Source organism: Canis lupus, chromosome 3, assembly GCF_048164855.1.
Source record: "Canis lupus baileyi chromosome 3, mCanLup2.hap1, whole genome shotgun sequence".
Classification (NCBI taxonomy): Eukaryota; Metazoa; Chordata; class Mammalia; order Carnivora; family Canidae; genus Canis; species Canis lupus.
In genome coordinates, this window is record NC_132840.1 from 83,083,908 (window position 1) to 83,107,400 (window position 23,493).

At 46.3% G+C, this 23,493-nt stretch overlaps 1 protein-coding gene and 1 long non-coding RNA gene across 9 annotated transcripts in view; one reads left to right on the plus strand and one right to left on the minus strand.

Annotated features, from left to right (window-relative positions):
- ETS1 (ETS proto-oncogene 1, transcription factor) overlaps positions 1–23,493 on the minus strand; it is a 130,981-nt gene that overhangs the window by 59,768 nt on the left and 47,720 nt on the right. For 2 of the 8 annotated variants that reach the window (XM_072822675.1, XM_072822672.1), the window contains exon 1: positions 6,443–6,887. The exons of 5 other annotated variants lie outside the window; for them this stretch is intronic. In XM_072822675.1, the coding sequence (XP_072678776.1) occupies positions 6,443–6,524 (82 nt within the window). In that variant the 5' untranslated portion in view covers positions 6,525–6,887. Of the gene's footprint in view, positions 1–6,442; positions 6,902–23,493 lie in introns of those variants that run through there. One more of the 8 variants, XM_072822674.1, reaches the window with a different exon arrangement.
- LOC140625644 (uncharacterized) lies at positions 7,279–10,477 on the plus strand. The gene is made up of 2 exons (XR_012024981.1): positions 7,279–7,574; positions 7,937–10,477. It is a non-coding gene; the product is annotated as an uncharacterized lncRNA (long non-coding RNA).

A 23,493-nucleotide genomic window follows, 5' to 3' on the forward strand; every position in this document is an offset into this window, starting at 1 on the left:
CCCAAGACTAGCAATTGAGAATAGATATTATAAAGAATATTGTCATCTATATTCAGCGTCTAAGCGGTGTGACCCTCATTTGCTGGGAGAGTCCCAACTTATGTCAAAGAGATGCATAATTCACCCAGGGCCACACTGTTAGAAACTTATATACTATTCTAGTATAATTATTCACCTGTTATACTCTCAAAAGCGTCCCAGTTTAGATGGCAAATTACATGAACTCACTACCTATACATCATCAAGATCTAAAATCCAACAGCCTAAAGCTGGCCAGTACGACTTTGGGTCTTAAAGGTCCTTCTGGGTCATTATTTTACAATTCTCAAGGATAGAACTAAATGGTGCAGAAACAGACAAAAAAAAAGTTGATGGGACAGTAAGAAGCGACACTTGGAGGGCCCAGTGACAGGCCTGGACCCAAGCAGCAGAAACTGGAAAGCACCTGGGAAATATGATGAGGTTGGCCAAATAATCAATAAATATTTATGGCTTGGACAGCAATATTTTTAGTATGTCTGTAAGCATGGCTCCCTGCCAATGAAATTGGATCTACTGCAACCTACACCACAGACCAATTTCTCTCCATATCTGCACAGAGACTCTAAACTACACAATTAAAAGAGAAAAGTAACACAGATAGGCACAGGGCTTTGGAAAAAGGAGCCAAGTAGCAACAGCCTGTTTATGCAATTTGAAAAACATCTACTGACATTTTGAAAGATGTCTTTAACCCAACCGAAGAAAAGCAAAGCTATAGACACATGACAAATAGAAATGATAGATTTGGGAATTGTCTTGACATTCTCAATGCTGAGCTAAGAACTGCTCAACAGCTGTAAGCAAAGAGTGGGCCTAAGAGGCTGTGAACATGAGAGCAAATCTCATCAGACACCCTATCCTGCCCAAGCAGGGAAGGAGGCCCAACACTTCATTCTGGAGAAGCCAGATAAAAATACGGAGACTATGTTATCAATATCCAAATCCATCTCTATGATGACTGTACAGGTCCCAGGATAGGAATTACTTGGAGACAATGCTCCCCCTAAGGAAGTGATAGAGGAAACCATACCTCACCCAGGGACAAGTGGTCAAGGTGACTGTTTCTCAACTAGACATGGGTCGTGGGGGGCTGGTGGGTCTGCAGGTAGACTCCCAAAGCTTGCCCTCCCCTCCTTGTGCCAGAATAACCACACACAGTCCCCAGACCCATGCAATGGACTTGAAAATACTAAATTTTAGTTGGAAAAAAAATAATAAAAATCCTGGTGTGTAGACAGCCAACATAGGCACCTATGGCTTCTTTAGGAAGCAGGAAAATTAAACTACAACCATATTAAGAAACCAAACTAGTTGCTGATCTATATCTCTCATCAACCAGATTGTGAATGAGATTATATGCAGAGCTGTGTCCGTGATGCAAGAGGCAAAAACAGGCAGCATGAGGAGGCTCCAGGAAGGATGTGACCTTGGAAGGGAACATAATCGCCTCCCCACCTGTGAGCGAGAGAGAGAGAGCAGCACATCTGGAAGACATTGGAAAAACCAGAACCCTGGTTCTCTGCTCAGTGACTGGAGGCGAGCATTGCTCAAACCCTCAAGCACCTTCCTAAAGCAGCGCATCTGGACTGGCCTGCCTGGAGGCTGCCCGTGGCACAGGCCCCCTCCTGGATGTCAGAAAAGCACCTCCTCAACCCCCAGATCACCCACCATCACTGCTTTCTCATTTGCCCATATATATATATATATATATATATATATATATATATATATATAAAACATATGCCCCTTTTGATTTCCAGAGTTTCTGTGAAGAGCAGGGTGCTTTTATTTTAGGTCTACAATGCCTGCAACAGCTCCTCAATTTGGAAGTTTCTAACAGTGTGGTCCTGGGTGAATTATGCATCTCTTTGAATATCATTTTCCTCATCTGCAAAAAAAAAAATGGATAAAATAATAGCTCTCGCCACCTGAGTTAATGTGAAAGGTAAAAGTGTTATCTTATGGGAGAGGGCCACGCACATAATGAAGGCTCCATCATTTGTCATTTGTGAATGGCAAGAATCTACGTTCAGCGCAAGCTCACGGAATACCATTGTAGCCATGGGTTATTCATTCCACAAACCAGAGCGACATCTGTAATTATGCTGTTGCCGTAGCCATTGTAGAGTTATCTGTGCTCTTTGAAACAGAGAGCCTCGTTTCCTGAAAAATCCTGACCTACACTAACCAGCTCTCTGCCTTGCAGAGATTTTGCTGGAACCCAGAGTAAGCTGGGTTCTGGGAGGCTGACCACGGGCTGGTTTGTCTCCTGGGAGGAAGGTTGGGGGGGTGGTTATCCTCCTCCAGGGTGGTCTGGTCTCTTTAAGAAAGAAAAAAAAGTTACATAGACAAAAAAAAAAAAAAAAAAAAAAAAAAACAGCAATACAAACTAACCAAAAATGCCAGGAATGCAAGCTCTGCCAACCAAATAAATAAATAAAATGTGAGATGCTTTATAATAACTGGACATGATGCCTTTCTCAACTCTGCATAACTGAAACACTACTTTTTTTCATCAGCCTTTCAAATGTCCCCCTCCCCGGCCCCTAGTCTCAGTGGCCCTCTTGCTTCGAGGTAGCACTGATAACCTCCACCACCCAGAGTAATGGACCAACCGCTGGGCCTTTCTCTGGCTGTGAGTTGGGACCTTGAGATACCTAGACACTCAGAAAGTTACCTGGCTCCCTGTGTTAGCTCTGGAAGGCATAGCACTGAACCTCACTGGCATGAGATCTCAGCCACGAGAAGAAAAAGTTCCCTCTACCTTGACTCTTCTTTCCCCCCTCAAAAAGGACATGAGAGGAGGCTCACAATCCAGCAGTGGCCCCTACTAAACTTTTCAAGGGCCCCTGAAAATGCTACACTGGCCAGGCTCACTTTCTGTTGACTTGTTGTCTGGTTAACTGTTTAGAATCTCTCAGGGGTCAGCACTGCTTGAAGATTTTGTGCACATCCACAGACAGAAAAATCTCGTATCCACCCCTATGAGATAGCATGCATATTACACTCATTTTGTGGATGCAGGAGCTAGAGCACAGAGAGATGAAGTAATCTGTCCAAAGTCACACAGCCAGTAAGTGGCAGAGCTGGGATTCAAACCCAAACAGGCTGGCTCCAGAGTCAGGGCTCTGAACCACCGGGCTCGTTAGTCACTAACGGAGCGTGGTCCGTAGGGGTCTGGAGGCATAGTGAGTGAGCGTGCTTAATAGCCTGGGCAGCTCAGCCCTTCTTTCTTGTCTACACTGATGAAGACACAAAGACTGACCAAAGGGACAGGGTGAGGAATGAAGCTTCCTATCTCTAAGGGCAGAATGGGTCCCCCATGAATGCACATCCCCTGCCAGGGGAGCAAACACGCAGAATTAGACCTCCTGCTCTTCTCTGGACATTAGGCTCACCTCACCGAGAAGGTGGAGTGGGGAAGGAGGGGAAAAATTAAGCGGCTTGGGAATGTATTTGCTTTGGCACCCAGCCTCCACCCTTCTCAGTAAGCTCCACACCAGGAGGGAACTCCATGGACTCTCCAAGGCTTTGTTTGTTTTAGTCCATTTAAGATCCGAGAGCCCTGCAATCACATATTGCAATCAAAATGGTATATACCCACTTCACGCTTACAAGAGATATTCAATTCCAGTGTTATTTCAAAATATATGTTAATTTGGTACTTAAAGCTGTTGAAAATCCTGGGAGGTCTCAATCTAGAAGAAATGTGAATAAAGGTTCTGGATCAGGTCCTAGCCACAAAGACAGGCAAATAACCCAGGACTCCTGTTTCAACACCCACTTCCCTACTGCCTGTCTTTGGCTCCCATGTGTTGGGGGGAGGGAAATCCTGGTTTAATTATTTAAGTCAGATAAGACCCCAAACTAGTTGTCTCCACACGTAAGAAACTAAACGACCCAAAGAATCATTCTGAAAAATATTTAAGTCACAGCTGTGGACACAAAGCCATGCTGTGAAAAGTTAAACTTTAAACACATGTCCTATATGGTCTGATGGGCAAAGCAAATCCCCACTTAGCCAGTGTCTTCTCCACCCACCAACAAAAGCAGGCAGGCCCGTCCAATGTTTCTTCTCTCTGTGCACCTGCAAGCTTAAGCCTCAACTGAAGTTTCTTTGCTGAGCTTTTCAAAAGTAACTTGCAGTATTACTCGAGGCAACACACCCTGAGAAGTTAGAAAGAGGGACTCATTTTACTTTAGCCACCGGCTTACAAGATTTTCTTAAGTGACTTACCTTCTCTGTGCCTCTATTTTCCTTTCTGAGGTACGGGTATAGTATTCCCATCTATGCTACTAAAAATCTAGGGGAAAAAAAAACATTAACTAAAACTTCTATATGTATTTTCAAATTTCTCTATTTTCCCCATGACAGTGCCAGAAATCAAATCTCATTATGATGACTAGCACAAGATTTACCCAATGTCTCCGACCTGCTGACATTCTGTTGTGTTGAAGGCTGCTTAGGACACCTGATCGGTGACTCGTCAGCCCTTTTTGAAAAAGAGAGGCACTGTAAAGACACTTATTGTAATAGAAGTTGACTGTAGCAAGAAGGTTTACTGTCCCCATTTTACAGATGGGAATGCTAAGCAACATTATTTGCCCTGGGGCTTATTTTTATCAATAACCAAAATAACAGCACCATATGCTCAAAATCTCTAATATATAATATTAAATTATCCCCCCAAAATTACTTCAACTGTTTACTGTGATCTAAAACATGTGTTGCCAGGGGCGCTTCTTCATTCTCAGCAGACGAAATCCATTGTAGGTATGTGGGCTGACCTATCTCACACGATACTTCCCAGACAGCCAAATCTGTCTCTTCCCCATAAACACACACATAAACAAGCCCTTCTTAAGGAAAGAACTTATTAGTTGAGTTTATATCTTTGCTGGGAACGAACCTTTCATTTCTTTTATACACGGTTTGGATCAGTTGTGACTAACAGAATTTACTGCGGCTTCCTTGAACCCCAAACACAACCAGCACAGCAACATCATTTCTGAACTGTAGCTCTAAGTGCCTGAAATGTCTCCAGGGTTCCTAGTTTAACTCAGCAGCATTGCTCTGACCCTCCCCATCTTTGTGACAGCAAACAAGCGTAGCCTTCTTTTTGCACTTCCCAGTGGAACTCCCAACCCTGGGGTTGAGTGTTTAGAGGGTCTAACAGGAGAGGACAGGGCCGTGTCTTCAAGAACATCTCGGAAAGCTCTCCAAATGACAGAGCACCAGCTTGGCGTGGGTTGGAAGTTTAAGCAGATTATGAAAAGGGTTAAAATAAGCAACTCATGATGCCAGAGGCAAAGAAGTGTTAACCCAAGGCAAGAGCAGCTAAACTTATCAATAATCAGATACAACAGAGCAGCAGGTCACTGCCATTAATTATTTTCCAGAAAGCATCACCTTCTCTCCATATCTTATTAGATACTCTCACCTCTAAAATCTCTAATCTCTAAAGGAGAGCTGGCGGTTCCCTCTTCTAAAAGAAAACACCTATTCTCCTCAAACTGTGTTTATTCCAGGAATCCTGGACTCCATGAAACTGCTTAGGATCAAAAACTGTATCTGAGACAAAAAATTAAATTTCTCTCCTGACCCTTCCTCGAAATCCTTCAAACCAGAGTTGGAGAACACCCCCAACCAAGGTCCCCGAGTCACGTTTGGTTGTCAGACCGTTTTTCCCTCTTCCATACCAGATCTTTGGTACCAGAGGACAAATTTGTGGCAGATGAGAGAGATCAGGATAAAGTAAGGAACCTGCACGGGGAGCGAACAGAATCGGGATGTTTTCAGAAGTTAAGATGATCAATTCAGCTCTCCCACCACCTCCTTGCCCTCCACCCAGAGAGGAGCTGGATAGCAAAGGGACATGTGACAGAGGAGCGCAGGGAGGCAAGACGTTTGAAAATGTGCTTGCAGGCCGGCCAGTTGGGCAGGGTCTGGGCTCTGGCTGCCCGGGCCCCGCCATCCAGCTCCAGTGCTGGGGGATGCAGGGCCAGTGGGGGATGCGGGGCCAGTGGGGGATGCAGGGCCTGTGGAGGATGTCTTCAGCGGCAGCGTCCATCCCCCCTAATGCTAAGGAATAAGGCCAGAGTGTGCTCGCTCATCGGGAAAGATTTTTTTTTTTTTTAAAGAAAGAAAGAAAGAAAAAAAGCAGGAATGAGGGTGCTGGACATTCTATAAGCTTTTTCCCACTAGTCACAAAAACACAGCTGTGAAAATAAATACCACCCCCCAAACAAGGGTCTCGGCCACCAACAGCCGTCCTCCCCCCGCGCCCGCGCCCTCGCTCCAGCTGCCGCCGGCATCGCCAGCCTGGGAGGGAGCAGCGACGGGGGGGCAGGCGGCGGGGACCCCGGGGCGGGCGCGGGGGCCTCGACAGTCGCCACTCACCCGGGGAGGGGAAAAGCTCCAGATCGACTTTTTCCGTCTTGATGATGGTGAGAGTCGGTTTGAGATCGACGGCCGCCTTCATGGTGCCGGGAGCGGGGGGCGGGCGGGAGTAGGTGGCAAGTTTGGCTGTGATTCTTGTCGTCGGTCCTTTTAACGGGGGTCAGTAACGGGGGAAGGGGGGACGGGGCGGGGGGGATCCGACCCTCTGCCCTAAGACCTCAAGCCCCCGCGGACTTGCCCCCCGCGCCCTGGAGGTGCGCGCCCCGCACGCTCTCCCGGGAAGTTGGCACTTTGCGGAGAAGTGCGCGCGCCCCGGGTCCCGGCCTCGCCTGCGCCTCGCCCCGCTCCTCCGCTCCGCGGCAGCAGCCTCAGCCTCAGCCTCAGCTCGCTCTCGCCCTCCCTCGCTCCCTCCTCTTTAGGGCGTTTCTCGCGGCGCCGAGCCTCGGCCGCCGGGTCTGCGCGCCGGCCCCCCCTCCCCATCCCCCCGGGTCCCCGCGGGGGGAGGGGGCGGGGCCGGGCCGCGAGGGGCGGGGCCGGCGCGGCCGGGGGCGGGGCCGGGGGCGGGGCCGGAGGTCCGCGGCCAATCGGAGGCGGCGAGCTGAAAACGAAAGGACGGAGGGGCGGGGCCCCGCGGCCGCCCGCGCCCGCTGCCCACGCCCGCTGCCCGCCCAGGCCCCGCCGACCCGCGGCGCATCGCTGAGCTCGGAGCCCGCCGAGCCCGCCGCCCCGCCGCCCCGCCGCCCCGCCGCCCCGCCGCCCCGCCGCCCCGCCGCCCCGCAGCCCGGACCCCGACCCGGACCCCGACCCCGACCCCGACCCCGACCCCGACCCCGGGCCGGCGAGCACCCCGGCTGCACACGCTGCACGGGCTGCACACGCTGCCGCCGCCGGTTCGGGGAAAGTCCGTCTGATTCGCCACGCATTCTTGAGGACTTGGTCACCCGCTCCCGCCCCCCTCCCGGTAGCAGCATAGTTTCCCGAGTGCGTGTGCATCATTCATTCACAAAGACTGACACACAGGACGTGAGGCATGCGGAGGCAGGGGCGTGCGTGCCCGCGGGGGTCGGGCGCGGGGGCCCTCCAGCCCCTGTCCTCGGGGCTTTAGGAGCCCTGCAGGGACTGTCGCCGGTGGGTGAGTCAGGCAGGGATCGGGGCTGTGTTGCTGGGGGAGCCTTCCGTCTTCCAGAGCCCAACCGAGTCATGGTTAAGACATGAGTTAAGAAAGAGGCGGGGGGGGGGGGGGGGTGCAGTAGAATTCTGGCTTGGCTGCCCTGGAGAAGGATCAAGCCCAAGGCAGCCTACTGGAGACCCCAAAACAAAGACCCAGATGCTCCTGTACTATTGGGAGAGCACAGAACAGGGCCCCCAAGCTGGAACCCAGACCTGGGCTTCCTTGAGCTTCCCGTTTACCTACAGCAGTGGTTTGGGTGGAAAGGGAAAAGCTATTAATCTGTTCCTCTGTGATTATGTCGCCCTTCGCCTTTCCAATCCCAGACTCTCCTCCACTAGATAAAACTGACAACCCTACCACCATCACCACCACCAGCAGCAGCAGCAGGAGCAGCAGCAAAAAAGTGATGCAGAGCCTCTGTGGTTTTGAATTTCTGGAGTCCATCATTCGCGGCTGTGACAGAAATCACAATGCACACAGCCCCTGTTCCATGGGAATTCCAGACACTTGGGACACTATAGCACGATCCCAAATAATGAGTTTGCACTAACGCGTCGGTTATCGGTTGGTTCTAATTAACATATGAACCGGTAAATCTAGAGATCCAGCCCGGGACACAGGTGTACAGCTAGAGCCAGAGGTGAAGATCTACCTTTGATTAACTAGACCATTAAACATAAATCTTTTTTTTTTTTCTGAAGATTTTATTTATTTATTCATGAGAGTCAGAGAGAGAGAGAGGCAGGCTCCATGCAGGGAGCCCCATGCGGGACTCCATCCCAGGTCTCCAGAATCACACATACCTCGGGCCAAAGGCAGGCGCTAAACCGCTGAGCCACTCAGGGATCCCAACATAAATCTTTCTGAACAAACTCAGAGAAAGCTATTTTTAATACCGTTTCCTGATTTCTAAGCCTACCTTGAACTACCACACTTGCCTGTAACTATACCCTCTGACTCTGATCAATTTTAACACACCTGCCTACCTGCACCTAATCCCAGTTTTGTCTCCTTGAAGCATCATCAGTAACTTGCAGGTTTCCCACAGCAAATGAGAGAGGGAGCCAGGAACAGAAAATAAATCCCTGGCTCCTGGGTCAAATCTCAGAGGATCACAGCCTTCCTTCAGTGACGAGAGGAAAATATTTGTATGTGATAATTCTAATATTTGAAGGATTGTTGTAATCCAGCTGTGTTTCCAAAAGGTGTGAGAAAACAATGGTGGCCTCCAGGTGACAAGAACAGACACTTCTGATCCTGGGAAAAGCCAGGGGAAATGGCTGGAAGAATGAACTGGACATTTAAACATCCAAATGAGCCACAAAGAAAAGGATCTTGAACCCATTCTGCCTTGGCTGCTCTGAATGCATCAGAAGAACTGAGCAAGAGTTGCTTTGGGGCATTATTTTTTTTTTTTTATTTTTTTTTTTTTACTGATGTTGTGTTAAGAAAATGATGGTATTTTTAAACCCAAGTGTGAGTATTTTTCTCAGAGTCAGTCTTTTCTCTTCCCCAGAATCCTCCTCAATTTTCTTCCCCAGGCCAGCCTGAACCCTGCTAACAGCCCCCACCATCAGACACAAGAATGAACCCGCCCTGATCCAACCAGAAACACTGGGGAATTATTCCCCCAGTTATTCAACAATGGCATCTCACCTTATTCATCACCCTTTTGTAACCCAGTCCTATAGCACAGAAGCTCAAAACACTTGAAGGCTCAAGTCAAGGAAGAGGGTTAGGTAAGACAGGAGGGTGGGTGAGATACCAGGGGCCACCACAAACCTCCAGGAAATCTCCCTGTACTTGAGGCTGATTGAACTCAGCGAAGTTATCAGACATCATGCATCTGACTTCGGATCTAACTGAAACGTCATTTGGGACAAGGGGTACTGATGTAGACAAGTTAAAATATGTTTACATATCTGGGATATTAATAATCCAATCAGGCCTGCAAATGAAACGTCATTCTCTCTACAACACGAGTAGATTCCTGTGAATGTTCTATGGACTTTAGATGGCATTTCTATTGTCCTGGAGCCTAAGAAATGATCCCTAGCCCAGTGCCTGACACATCGCAGACACTCGGGAACTGTGTATTCAGTAATGAGCTCTCAACTTCCTGGTCACTACGGGCATCTACTTTGCCACCAACTCTCTCTAACTCGAAGGTTTAAATGAGTTGGTTCTGCTATGGCTTGTGAAGAAGAACTAAAGCATGTTGGTGACTCTGCCCCTAGGTCTGCCCTTTTTCCCCCATGGCAGAGAAGAACCCCCATTCCCAAGCATTAATGTCCACTCGGGTTCACTTGTGCCTCAGTTTCCCCACCAGCAAAACAAGATCAGCTTGGGCCTTGCCTTCCAGCTACTGGGGCAGGTTGTTCAAAGACTATATCTGATGGGGAGGCACTCAGGAAAAATCAACCAGGGACATATTTCTTTGCTTTTGTTTGTTATGCTGCTAGCAGTCTACTCCTCCTACACTTAGGAGAAAACAGGATTGTATTTTTAAACATTCCTAGGACCTAGGGAATTACACCCAGCCAGTGCTAAAACTCCCTAAACTTGGAACAGCATGTCGATAAGGATCAAAACAGGGCTGCAAAAGTTGGGTGACAGGGGTGTGCAGTTAGGCATTAATGATATCAAGGAACTAGACACATTTTTATAAGAACTCCCTTGCACAGAGGAGCCTGGGTGGTTCAGGTGGCTAAGCGGCTGCCTTCAGCTCAGGTCATGGTCTTGGGGTCCTGGGATGGAGCCCTGGATCCGTGCTCAGTGGGGAGTTGGCTTCTCCTGCTCCTTCTACCCCTCCCCCTCTCCATGCCCTTTTTCTCTCTCCCTCTCCCTCTCCCTCTCTCTCTCTCTCTCTCTCTCTCTCAAATAAATAAATAAAATCTTAAAAAGAAAAAGAATTCCCTCACATAGATGTCCAAAACATAAACTTTCTCTTTACTACTCCCTCACTCAACTCCACACCAGCCTCAATGAAAAAGGAATATGAAAATACACCTCATTTCAAACAATCATGGAAGACAGATCTGCCTCTCCACCAGTGTGCTCGAATAAGTTATTTGTCTCTTTCTTGAGTCTTCAGCTTCAACAAACCAGAGAACCTCTGAGTTTTGAGCTAAAATATGCTGTATTGGAGGTAGGTGAAAAACATTCAGACCACTAACGGCTGATCCAGGACAAGTTTATGACTCACAGATGTTGATTTACTGGTTTAAATGTAAGATTAAAAAAAAAAAAAAAAGAAAGAAAGAAAAGAAAAAGGTCCTCAATTACCAACCTGAGTTGCGTTTGTGGTTGTTTTTCTCTGAGAAAACAGTCCTCTGTCAGAAAACGGTCTCTGTCATACACGGGGACCTAGAAACAGGCCTCCAAAGCTTAACTCTAAAGCAAGTGGTTTCTCCGTGATAAGTTGAGTCATTAAAAAAGCCTACTGGGGCAGAAAACTGCCTGGGGCTTCAATATCTACCATTATCAAGCAGCAATAAAATGGCAAATTGGAGATCGAAAGGAAAATGAAAATAACTCTCTTAATTAAACTCTGATGCCAGAAGGCCTGAGGGTGGGTTCAAGAACCCAAGTGGCGGGCTCACTGTGACCTCACCAGAGCCACTTAACCTTTGTGTGTGACAACCTCATCTCTGTTCCAGGGAATAAAATCACCCCTGGCTCTCCCTACCATGTAATACAGACTCATTAGCTATTGTTTAGAAGGCACAATAAACAATGGGCCATAAGAAGAGCAATAGTTAGGGGGAAGTTGTGAGGGGAGGGGGAGCAGGGAGAGGGAGGATTTGGGGGCTGCCTGGCCCCGGGAGAGCTTCTACAATAAAACAAAGACAAGAGTGAGCGGGGTGTAGGCTCTGGAGGAGGACTCAGGTTCAAACTCTAGCTGACTCCAAAACCCCGGCTCCTCCACACTCACGGTAGAGACAAGAATAGCACCCACCTTTTAGAGTCGTTTGGAGGATTCAATGGGATAATGCCTGTAAAGCACTTAGCACAGTGTCCAGGTCAGAAAACGTGCTCAGTTAAAGCTAAATCATTGCTGTGGCTGTTAAGATCCAGTAGGAGGTAGAACCGTCAAGAGATCCTAGTTTGTCTCCATGACCGTCCCCTTCGCAGGGTAGCTTGGGTCCTCTATTTACCTGAACTGTCTTCGGGGAGACAGACGGGGAGAATGATTGTGTTTAATTTACACATCTCTCCAGACCCCTTCCTCACTCAGTTCTTGATTGGGGAACTTGCCCAGCTTTGGCCTCATTTGAGAAATCCCAGTACTACCTGATCAGAAGAGAAAACTGCAGATTTGCATTCAAGAGTCATGGAAAAACCGCAGTTCAAATTCGGAAGGATGAGGGTGTTGGTGGTACCTCTGGGGAGCCAGAACTCTCGGGTCCTGGCTTTGTCACACGGTGGAGCTAGCTGGGAGTCGCTTCGAGATGGTCAAGTCCAGCCCTCCTGCTCATCAGAGGGGAAAAAAACGAGTTTGAGGGGTAGGTCATTCTGCCCAAGGCCACACAGGCCGCAAAAAAGACCGTGTCAGTACTACAAGCGCATCCTCGGGTCTACGGATACGGCATCTGCAGAAGCCCCGGCCGGTCAGCGAGCTCCGTCACCCAACGCTCTAGAGACACAAAGCAGGATCCAGTGTACACAGAGACAGATAGATGACCGGCCTCGATTTCTAGAAATCTGACAGTGTTCTCTGAGCCCGACGTGTTGTCTTTGGGCAAGTACGGTGCAGGACAACCACACTAGCATTCCCCGTGGGAGACAGCTTGGCATGGGCCGGAGGGAGAAAAGGGGCCTGGGTTGGCTCTATTGCTGTCTGCAGTTTCTTTAGGCTGTAATTATGAGCCATTCAGCTGCATCTGCAGCCCCAACAATGTGGGATGGATTGGCCTAATCCACAGACCAAGTGACACTATAAAATCCACCAGTTTAGACATCACGTATTCCTCTAGCAGCAAATCAGGCTCTGATCCCACAGAAAGAGGTGAGGAGCTGCCTATCAAGGCTGCAGGGTTCCGAGGCTTCCTCCACACCCACACTGAGCCCATTTCCTGGGATTGTTGCTCCCTCCCGGGCCTGGATAATGCAGAATGCAGGCAACCCTATGAGCCTTTAGGGATCATGTAATTTGGATTCCAATTTAAATTGTCCTAAATTGGCCTCTTGAGGAGGTAGAGGGATGATAGCCTTAGCACAGGTGGCCGGAGAACCAGTGCTCTTTAATAACCTGCAGAAGCAGAGAGGCAGGCTCTTAGCAAGGAGCTCCGTACCCCGGGAGAAGAGAATCCTGGCCCCCTCCCCAGGCTGCAGGTGGTTTCATCTGGTGGAAGGCTGAAGCCTTCCTCTGATCTACCCCGCTTTTCTCTTGGGTTACAAAGACTACAGCAGACTTCAAAACAGATGTTCTCTGCAGTTGTGGTCTGAATCTTAAATTAAGATAATTTCATTGTGGAATCTTCCCCCTTTTTTCCTTCCCCCTTTCATTTTAAAATGCCAAGGCAATTGCCCCCAAACACTAGCCTTTACCACCCCAGAGATGAAGGAGGAGAGAGATAGGGTGGAGAATTTCCCCAGCCTGTTCTTGATGCTGGAACTCAAGCAGAGGAAGCAGATAGTACCAGAAGAACAAGAAATAGTCCGGACAGGAAAAGGGATGATAGTACGGGGGGAAGCATGAGGAAGGGACCTTCTCTGAGAACAAAGGAAGGACAAGTTGGGGGTCGAGGGCAGGCAAGAAGAGGTACGGTCACAGCAATTCTGTATCCTCGGCATTTGGGGACTTACAGCCCCAAGATGGCAAAATGAAATCAAGGCCTGGCAATGTGTCCCGTATGCTCACAGGGCCCGTGTAATGGTTCCCGGTAGCCAATGGTCATGGGGTGACAATAAAGCAAATCAAGAGGAGGTTCTCAAGCGGGAAGCGTTGCCTAGGACACAGAGTGGGATAGAGGGGTGAGGATCTCAGGAGGGGGTCACAGGAGATGCAAGGGAAGGCCAAGCTGAAAACGGACATCAAACACAGACTCCCCCCAAAGTGGTCACGCTATATGCAAAGAATTTCCCTCCCTATCCCCACAAAGGTGCTCCTCTTGGGCTCAGCAGGCTGTGTAGACACCTAGTGAATACCTGAACCTGCACGTCTACCCCCAACGCTACGGAAGGGCGGCAACAGACATCACACCTTCCAGTGCCCAGTTTGAGACGGTAGGAGCTTGAGAAAATACGTTGATTGTTTAATTAAGGAACCGGTAACTTCCCAGCATTCCAAATATGGATCTTTGACTCAAATATCATCTCCGATTTTATTTACTTGTTTGTTTGTTTAGTTTTGTCTAATGTGAGACTCAAGTTTGCCCCAAGTTCAAGACTAAAGACCTGGCCGAGTGACATTTTTTCAACTGAAAAGGTCTTTATGAAGTTTTACTATGCTCCTGTCCTCTTCGACCTCCTTTAGAGGAAAATGTTGCTTAAGGTCAGCATATTTGTTTTATTTGTCATCTGAGCATATACGGTAGAGTTGTTTGTGAAAAATGGCATCTGGCTGACCACAAAGCCAACCAGTTGCTTCGGTGTTGGTCTGAACTTTACTGCAACCTACTGTCCGTAGTCCCACCGGGCAGTCTTCAGGGCTTTCTGAACCTTAAGTCGAATCTTGTATTTCACTGGTTATCATGAAGGTAAGATGTGTAATTGTTATATCCATTATTTGTAAGATTCCAGAGAATAGGGGCAGCCCCCGTGGCTCAGCAGTTTAGCGCCACCTTCAGTCCAGGGCTTGATCCTGGAGACCCGGGATGGAGTCCCCAGGTCGGGCTCCCTGCAGGGAGCCTGCTTCTCCCTCTGCCTGTGTCTCTGCCTCTCTCTCTCTGTTCTCTCATGAATAAATAAATAAATAAAATCTTAAAAAAAAAAATAGACTCCAGAGAATGCATGGAAGAAACCCCATTAGCTCCATCTTTGTGAGGAAGAATATAGACTGTCAGATGCTTATAGAGAGGCCAGTACCTGTAATGAATCCCCTTTACCTTCCCAAATTTGCTCTAACTGGTCAGGTTCCCGGAAGCACTGGCCATACTGTGGGGGTCCCCCAGAGTGGGAGGAGATGGGATTGGGGAGGACACAGGGAGTTAGTGGAGCCACAAGCACCTAACAGGTAGGGAAACAAAACCCACACACACAAAAAAACAAAACACCTAAGGAAGACCTAACCCCCCTTGCCAGCGGGACCGTGGCAGACTACGGCTCTGTACTTGGTTGTATCAACTACTGGAAAATGGAAGTGTTGCAACCGAAAAGCAGGCTGATCTTAATCCATAGAAACCAAGGCAATAACTGGTTTGGTTAGGGTCCACCATTACTACCAAGCTGTGAGGAGGATCATGAACACACATTATTTTATATCACCTCCACCAAAGGACCTCAGCCCATATAACAGGCCCAAGAACATATTGAATGTGTCACACAGAGAACACCCTCCTAGCCAATAATTATACCGTTCTGTGGGTCATCTACAAACATCTCACTCAGGAGCATATTCCTTTCTTACCTTTAGCACCCTCCACTGAGCATCATCATATCTCAAGGAATTCATACGAATACTACCTTCGCCCCTGCTGAACCTTGCAATGCAGAAGACTTTCAAAAGCTCTCCTTTTGTATTTCCTGAAAAATGTGAACAAAATCCAAGTTTTGTAAAGATTCAGGAACCTAAGGCCATAGAAACAACTCTAGGGTCATTTTCAGAATGACTAAAGTCCTCAGTACGCCACCGATAGAAAGTTGACAGTTGAAAAACCACCTCAAGAAGGGATATGTCAACTTCTCTGGGATTACAGCTCACATGTAATTCTCTGCTCTTAAGGGCCAAGGAGAGATGAAGCCTTCTTTCATTTGCAAGGAGCCAGCTGTGCTCGCTCTGCATCTTACATCACCTCTCGGGAAGGAGTCGGAATGGAGTGGATGGTCCTGGCAATGACGCATGAGGTGGAACAGACCCCAGCTCACATCTCATCTATCTGGATTGGCTTCTATACAATAAAAACCTTTCTTCCTTGGAGTTAGTGAGGAGGAGAGAAGCAAATCCGACACGTGTGACGTGCCAAGAGGCGCCATTTAATCAGTCAGGCCTGTGAAGCACTTTCAAGCGTTCGGGGCTTGAAATGATAGGTAATGATAGGTAATGTGGAGAATGAAGAAAGTAGAAAATATAGAAGTTACTTCTTAATGGAAATGTATTTCATCAGACTGATCAGAAACATGTGTTTTCCCCAGACTGGGAAACCATCTTGAAAGACTTCATCACAAAAAGGCCTTGGGTGGGAAGGGCCGTTAGGGACCTGCTAAGGAGGGGGGAGGGAGGTGCAGCTGGGTGGGGAGCTGGCAACAGAGTGTGGGAGAAAGAATAAACAGCAGTCAGCTCTCTTGTGGCTGGTTCCCAGGAGAGATCCCTTTCCAGGAATTAAAAATTCTAAATAATGTTGAGAATTATCAAAAATCAGAAAGATTGCAGACTTTTCTTTCAGGGAATTCCACAGCATTGAGAGAGACCAGATGGCTGGCAACAACCATTCCCAGATCCGGGAGAGGCCCATCATCCACATAGACTCTTCATTTTCAATGAGCTAACATTTTCTGTCATGGAGAGTTTGTTGTTGTTGTTGTCGTTGTTGTTGTTGTTGTTGTTGTTTAATTGAATTGAATTGGGCTGAAGCGTAGAGGTAAAGAGACAATTCCACATAAGTGTTCCTGCTTCCAAAGAGTCCATATGAAGACCTGCAGTTTCTCATCAATTCGACTATCAGGCTTTGGTGTCTTAATCTATCCGTCATGGAACGCACTGAAGCTCTAAAATAACTGAGGAGGCACTGCAGTAGAGTAAGTAAGAGCAGAGGCTTGGCAGTAGAGAGACAAAAGTTTGAGTTGCAGCTTGGCCACCCTCCAGCTGTCAGTCCTTTGGCCTCAGAAAGCCTCAATTTCTTCATCTCTAGAACGGAGGTGATCATCATGCCCCGCTCACAGAGCTGAACCAAATATGGAATGAACATGTGCCAAGTAATTTGCCCTGGGCCTGATACAGAATGAGCACTCAACACTTTGCTCCTATTATTCACTAGAAAAACCAGAATTGTGACTGTGGATTTAGGGATTATAAAATTTTCGTAGAAGTTAACCCAAGCCATGGTATACAGTGCTCCCGTGATGAGATTAGGACATGGTGATCCCTCTTGGTGTGTGCCATTAAATCCATGACATAATCATAAAGATAACTTTAGGTCTGGGTTTGCAGATCACACCATCCTCTTGGACGAAAGGGGATTGATTCTCATTATATAGACATGACATACAGTTAAGGAAGTTCTAATATATGTTCATGGCTACATTACACATTAGCAGCAAAAAGAGAGAGAGTCCCCCTCTGGGACACCTTCCAATGTTGGATTGTCCCCTGCTCTGGGCTGCAGGTCTCATACCCATTCAGTGATTCTGTACGACTCGAGCAAAACAGGAACTTAAGCAAATGGCTGTGCCATTTGGCTTTCAAGCTGCTCAGTGACTTAGCAGAACCTTTCGCATTATGGGATACACGCCCTGTACAACGCTGTCCAAGGCATTTCTCACTGCTGGCCCCCCGTTAGGCAGTACGTGACTGCATTCACTCCATGGAAGTCCTGTCTTGTGTTTTCCCATCTTACATTTCCCTTGGCTTTCTCTGTTTCGAGAGCTAGAGTTTTCTAACAACTTGACTTGGGCTGTAACTCTGAACCTCGAACCATCGATTGCGCCATACGCGTGCATTTTAGTTACAGAATTCTGGACTCGTGTAGCACTCCTCCAAGCTTGGACTTGCCACCCAGAATTCATATGAAGTGTTTTACTTGCTGGCATCAACAACCTGCGCTGACCAGTTGCCCAAAGGAACCCTGGGGAGAGGTGTTTCACATTGCCCCTTCTGCCGCCAGTCAGACCCCTCACCGCTCTATGTTGCCCAATGGCAACCCATAGTTTGCTATTTAGGGGGCACCGGCTACATAATTTGTATTCTGGCGCTACCAGCACCTGGCACCCTGCCATCAAGCCTGGCACATTAAAACACACATAGCCTCCTCACTAGTTGCCTGCTCCATTTTGGCAAAATTAATGCCACATCACTGGGCAAGTGGACTTAATTGGTTTTCTGGGGGTGTTTGGTTAAGTCACCCCACCTCAGCTCCAAGTTGATTAAAGTGTGGCTTTGCCCTTTCCAACAACCGTGGCAAATAAATGATGGGGAAATACTCCAAAATGCACATGGCTGGGTCCTCTCGTTCTTTTTTTTTGCCTAGTGACTTTGGGGAGGTTTGGGCACTGATCCTGCACACACAATACGGTTCTTGTTCTTCTTTTCTCTACAGAGCAGCCTTGAATAGCTCTGTCTAAAATTATAAGCAGGGGCAGCCCTAGGCTCCAAGAGATCAGAGCCCTCATGCTGGGTCTGAACAAAGACCTTGCTTTTTCCCAACAATTAGCCCTGTAAAAAAGGACATCTATCTCCCTCTATTAAAGCCACCACGTGCCTTCAAGTCAGCCCATTGTAAAGCTAATTAAATAACACGCCTCTCTCCCCATGCAGGTCTCCTGATTAGCTTTCCTCTGTCCAAGACCTCTCTGCAAGGCGCCTAGAGATAGACAAGCCAACGTTCGACTTCTCCTAAGCTCCCCCTTTGAAAAGCCATCTTATCAATATCGTTGAGCTTGTTCATGCTCCCTATTCATCCACTAGTTCAGACTTTAGTCACCTCCACCTTAACGGAATAAATAAAATTTATTAACTTGTGATTGCTATTGGTTCTTATTTTTTAATCATTATTTTAGAAAGTAGATGATATGAAAGGGCAACATGTCTGTCACAGTGTAGACTCTTTGGTGGAAACCCACCCACATGGGGTTGAAAGCACGGCTGCCAGCCCTGAAGTGCAGCACGCGTAAAGGACTTTCAACAGAAGTCGCAGAGCCTGGGGAAGGCACAGCCAAGCTGGCGGCAGGGGCCACAGCAGCTCTCCATCACAGAAGAACTCAGAGGGCTGTGACAGACGAAGCCCGAGCTCCTTGGAAAGGTATCATAGAGGAAAGCAGAGACCAGAGGAGGCCGTTCAACTGAAACGTTTTAAACATGATGTAGAAGTAATGAATTCCTTCAAAACCTCCTACTGCTAAGCAGATAAAACCCAACCACAGCCCAAAGGGCCAAAACTGGCCTCTGCTCACCTTCCCACCACGCTTTACCTTCTTTCTTGCAAAGGGACACTGCTCTCCAGCACACCTGCACTTGGAATCCCTGAAACACACCCTCCTGTGTACTTCTAGAAAGCCCCGGTCCACCTGTCCCACTCATCTTTCAAGACAAAGCAGCAAACATAAGCATTCCTCCCACCCTGGTGAAGGTTTCCTGGGCCTTCCTGGATAAAATCAGGCACTTCCTCCTCTGCTCTCGTAGAACAAACTGCCTCCGAGTCAGCACATACAGGCTCTGACCAAGCACTTCCAACATTGCTGACAAAACACCTCAGGCCCAGCGAGGGCAGGAACCATCTTCTACTTAAATGATAATTTCCAGCTTAAAACACAGTGACTAGGACATAGAGACATAGTAAATGCTTAATACGTGTTGAAAGAACAGATAACCAAAAAGATGATTAAAAGAAATCATGAATGAATGGATGAATTAATAAAACAACCACTCGGTATGAAATATGATCTGAGATGGTAGAAACAGGCCTGTTCCCAGCTTCACCACACCAGGACCTGTGTGCTTGGAAAGGGCACTGTTCTCTTACCACATGGTTCTCTCTCTCTCTCTCAACTTGTCCCATCTCAGGGCATCTGGGGAGCTCAGTTGGCTGAGAGTCCGACTCTTGGTTTCTGTTCAGGTCATAATCTCAGGGTCCTGAGATCAAGCCCCACGTTGGGCTCCATGCACAGTGTGGAGTCTGCTTGGGATTCTCTAGCTCCCTCTCCCTCTGCCCCATCCCCTTGATTCCTCATTCTCTCAAATGAAGTCTTTAAAAAAAAAAAAAAAAAAGGAATTGTCTGGTCTCGGGATTCCTAGGTGGCTCAGCCGTTTAGCGCCTGCCTTCCACCCAGGGCATGACCCTGGAGTCCCAGGATCAAGTCCCGCATTAGGCTCCCTGCAGGGAGCCTGCTTCTCCCTCTGTGTCTCTGCCTCTCTCTCTCTCTCTGTGTGTCTCTCATGAATAAATAAATAAAATCTTTAAAAAAAAAGTAATTGTCTGATCTCATACGCATGCTTACACATGCACATACTTCTTAGATACATTTTTTTAAAAATAATAGAATGGAAAGAGATCAGGCCAGCCATTTTCTAAATCTGCTTAATAGTTCTAGAGCTTAGCTTTTCAAACCAACTCTAGTCTTTAAGGTTTCTAGCTCACTGAGTCACTGGACCATATAAAGTTTCCTTTCCAAGTGTTTTTAAGAAGAGTCACCAATCTTCTTGAACGTCCGATACTGATGAGTGGATGACTAAATTATAAAGTAAACCCATATGCCATTTAAATATCCCATGAAATACTCGTGGGCCTCCAAATCAGCAGGAAAGAATAAAAGAAAAAAAATAAAGCATGTGGCAAAAGAGATTTTGAACTTTGCCAAATCCCCAAACATTTAAGAGCAGCCAAAGTCACTGAATGATTACTCTCTTTAAAACATAAAGCATGGGGCACCTGGCTGGCTCAGTTGGTGGATGGTGAGACTCTTGATCTTGGGGGTTGTGGGTTCAAACCCCATGTTGGGTATAAAGCTTACTTTAAAGAATTTTTTAAATAATAAATAAGTTAATAAACATAAAACCTCATAGCAAAACTCATTACCTGATGATTTGTCTATGAATTCACGTCTAAGCATGATGACTTTGGGTTGGTTCTTTCCTTATTATTTTCCTAAAACAGTCTCAACTTTTAAAACAATGTTTTTCTAATATTTGAAGGTAACTTCATACAGAGAGAGAAATCAAGGCATAAAGACAGACACAGAGGAAGAGTCAATGGTCCTACAGCAGCAAGAGATAACCATTTCAGCACGAGTCTGTAACCTCCAACCTGAAGCTAAGGGAGAAAACACTGTCATTCATTCGGCAGTCACTTTGTTCTGGCCAACTTCCTACTTCATAAAGTGGAATGCCCACTTTATAATGACCATAATGGATTGAAAGCCATCAAATTAGATTCCGGCTGGCAATAAGCTCTTTATTACTTGACTTTACCACAATGTGCCCCCATTCTCAGATCTTGCCTTTTTTTTTTTTTTTTTTTTTTTTCAGATCTTGCCTTAAAGAAGACTCATCCAAGACCTCTAAGATATATAAAAATAGGACAATAAATGAAGACAAATAGATCTGCATTTCTATATAGATCTGACTCTTCAAAACGCAGCTTGCTATGAATACAAAGCAGCCATTGAGCACTGAGCGTGTAAAAATCACACCTGTTAATTTATCAAGGACAGATCAAATAAACTACCTGGCAGAAATAAACTATGACAACAAAGATAAATAGAAAATATGGTAGCAAGGGAAGAATGATTGGAAATGAATGTAAGTGTGAATGCCACCATATTAATCAAAGAGAAATATCAGATGCATATAATCAATGCACTTTAAGCAAAGAGTAGGAACATAAGATAAGAACTATGTTTTGTAAATATGAGTACTGTCATGGAGGTATTGGGCACAAGAATTAAGTACTTTGGGTAAACATGGTATTATTAAGGTCCTAGAAAATAGCATACTTTTTGTGGGATAGACATGGCTGCTTTCTGAATCCAACTGAGGTTTTCAGCAATATTTAAAGTCATAAAATAGACAAATCAAGACACAGAAGAACCCTCTCTTTAGGAGGAGGAAGAGCTCAGAATTGGTGGTACATTGCAGCTGTGTTGGTAGTTGGTGACAATACATCCCGGTTAGCCGGTTCTTTAAGCAGTGATTTCAGAGTAAACTAGCCACGTAACTCTGCAAATGGGATCCCCTAGAAGAGCAATCAGGAAATGACATCCATTTCATGCCATCTTCATAGAGTTTGAGTCTTTTTAAATCCTTTATGTGCCAAAACTCAGAACTGAATGTGAATGAGCACAGCTCCTTTCCTCTGATTGAAGGCACAGTAATACTTTTCCCTTGTCTGACCTCAAAGGTCACAAAGCATTTCCATCAACATCATGTCCCAGTACCCCCAAGATACATCTAGGAGGAGGGCATGCATCCCAGGCCTCAACATGCCAGTATCGGTTCAGGGTGGAGAGACTCTCCATTGTTTTTGCTCAATTCTTATCCACGAGAGCTGTGCAAAATACTGATGACACACGTTTGCTCAACTCTTGCCATTTATTCATATATCCCACACCTCTCTCACCTACCACTCAGAGATCCTTAAATGTGGTTTTTGCCCACCAAGTCTTCTGTCTTCATTTGTTGGATATCTTATTAGACCTTTTATCACTTATGTACCTTAAACCATCTGAATCCTTGTTTCCCATCAAGAAAGGATGAGGGTGAGAAGCAGGGAAGGTATGGTGCAGTGGAGAAGGGATTATCGATGCATTAATTCCCAGCCATCTTCACTCAAAATAGAAATAAGGGGAGCTGTTATTGGGAGGTGGATAGAGTAAGGTCCCAAGTGATGTATCTGGCTGAGCTCAAGGATGAACCAGAGGAAGAATGAAATCAGGGTCAGGATTAAGGGAAAGGGGAGGAAGGACTCAGCTCCCTTCCCATGGGAATGAAGAGGCAAGGGAAACTGACATAGGGTAAGCTCCTGCACTCAGAATGCTCAATGTCTGCTACACATCACCCTCACAGCTGCAGCAGGAAAATGTTAGGAAGCATTAGAAGTAAGAGCAGCTGGTCACAAAACTCATATTTCTAAATTATCTTTCTTTCTATTTATATATGTATATTGGGATTTTATAATAGCATGTTCCAATGGTGACTTCAGGACAAGCAGGACGTACATTACAAATGCACAAACAATATTCTGGAAAATGTTCCATTGTTCTAAAGTCACATATCCCCATTCTTCACCAAAGGCCAAGTGAGCATCTGAAACAAGGGAGAGAGAGAAAAGAGATGGGAACAGAAGTCGAGGGTTGATTTTAGATATAATATTTATTGAGATCTCTACTATAAGAGGTGGCTCTACCTCCCTTATTCATAGTGGTTATTCCTTCAAGATGCCCAAATTGAACATATTAATTATATTAAAAATATTATTTATGGCAAACTCGATAGATTCAGGATATTTGCCAGACAACTGTGACTTTTTTTGAAACCTATCAAAGAAAAAAGTAAAAAAAAAAAAAAAAAAAAAGAATATCAATATTAAAGCCTTGGAGAAACAAACATGCATTAAATGGGATTTATACAATTCATTCATAAAATGAATTAATAAAATTTGCTTAGAAAAGTCTGCTGACTTTTTTTTCTTTTTGGAGTTAAATTCTTGGAGACTGATTGATCCTTTGCTTTAATGAATCCTCTTAACATCCCCAAGATTAAAAACAGTACACCAAGAAGGACAAAAAGAAACACACTGAAGTGACTTAAAAATCAAATACTCTTTTGCTTTAGTTTAATTGTAATACAAGAGGTAAGGAAAAAGTGTTATGTTCCCATTTAGAGATGAGGAAATTGATAACCACTTAGCAAAACTAGATTTTTAGATTTTGCATTCTTCACTAATTTCACACATAGTGGCTGCTTTCTGAGGCCTTTTCCTGGTAACTATTATTTCATAGATCCTGCTCGAGGCCCAGCACAGGGTTTAATACTAAGCTACAGAGTCAGGCTAACCTGAGCTCAAATTGG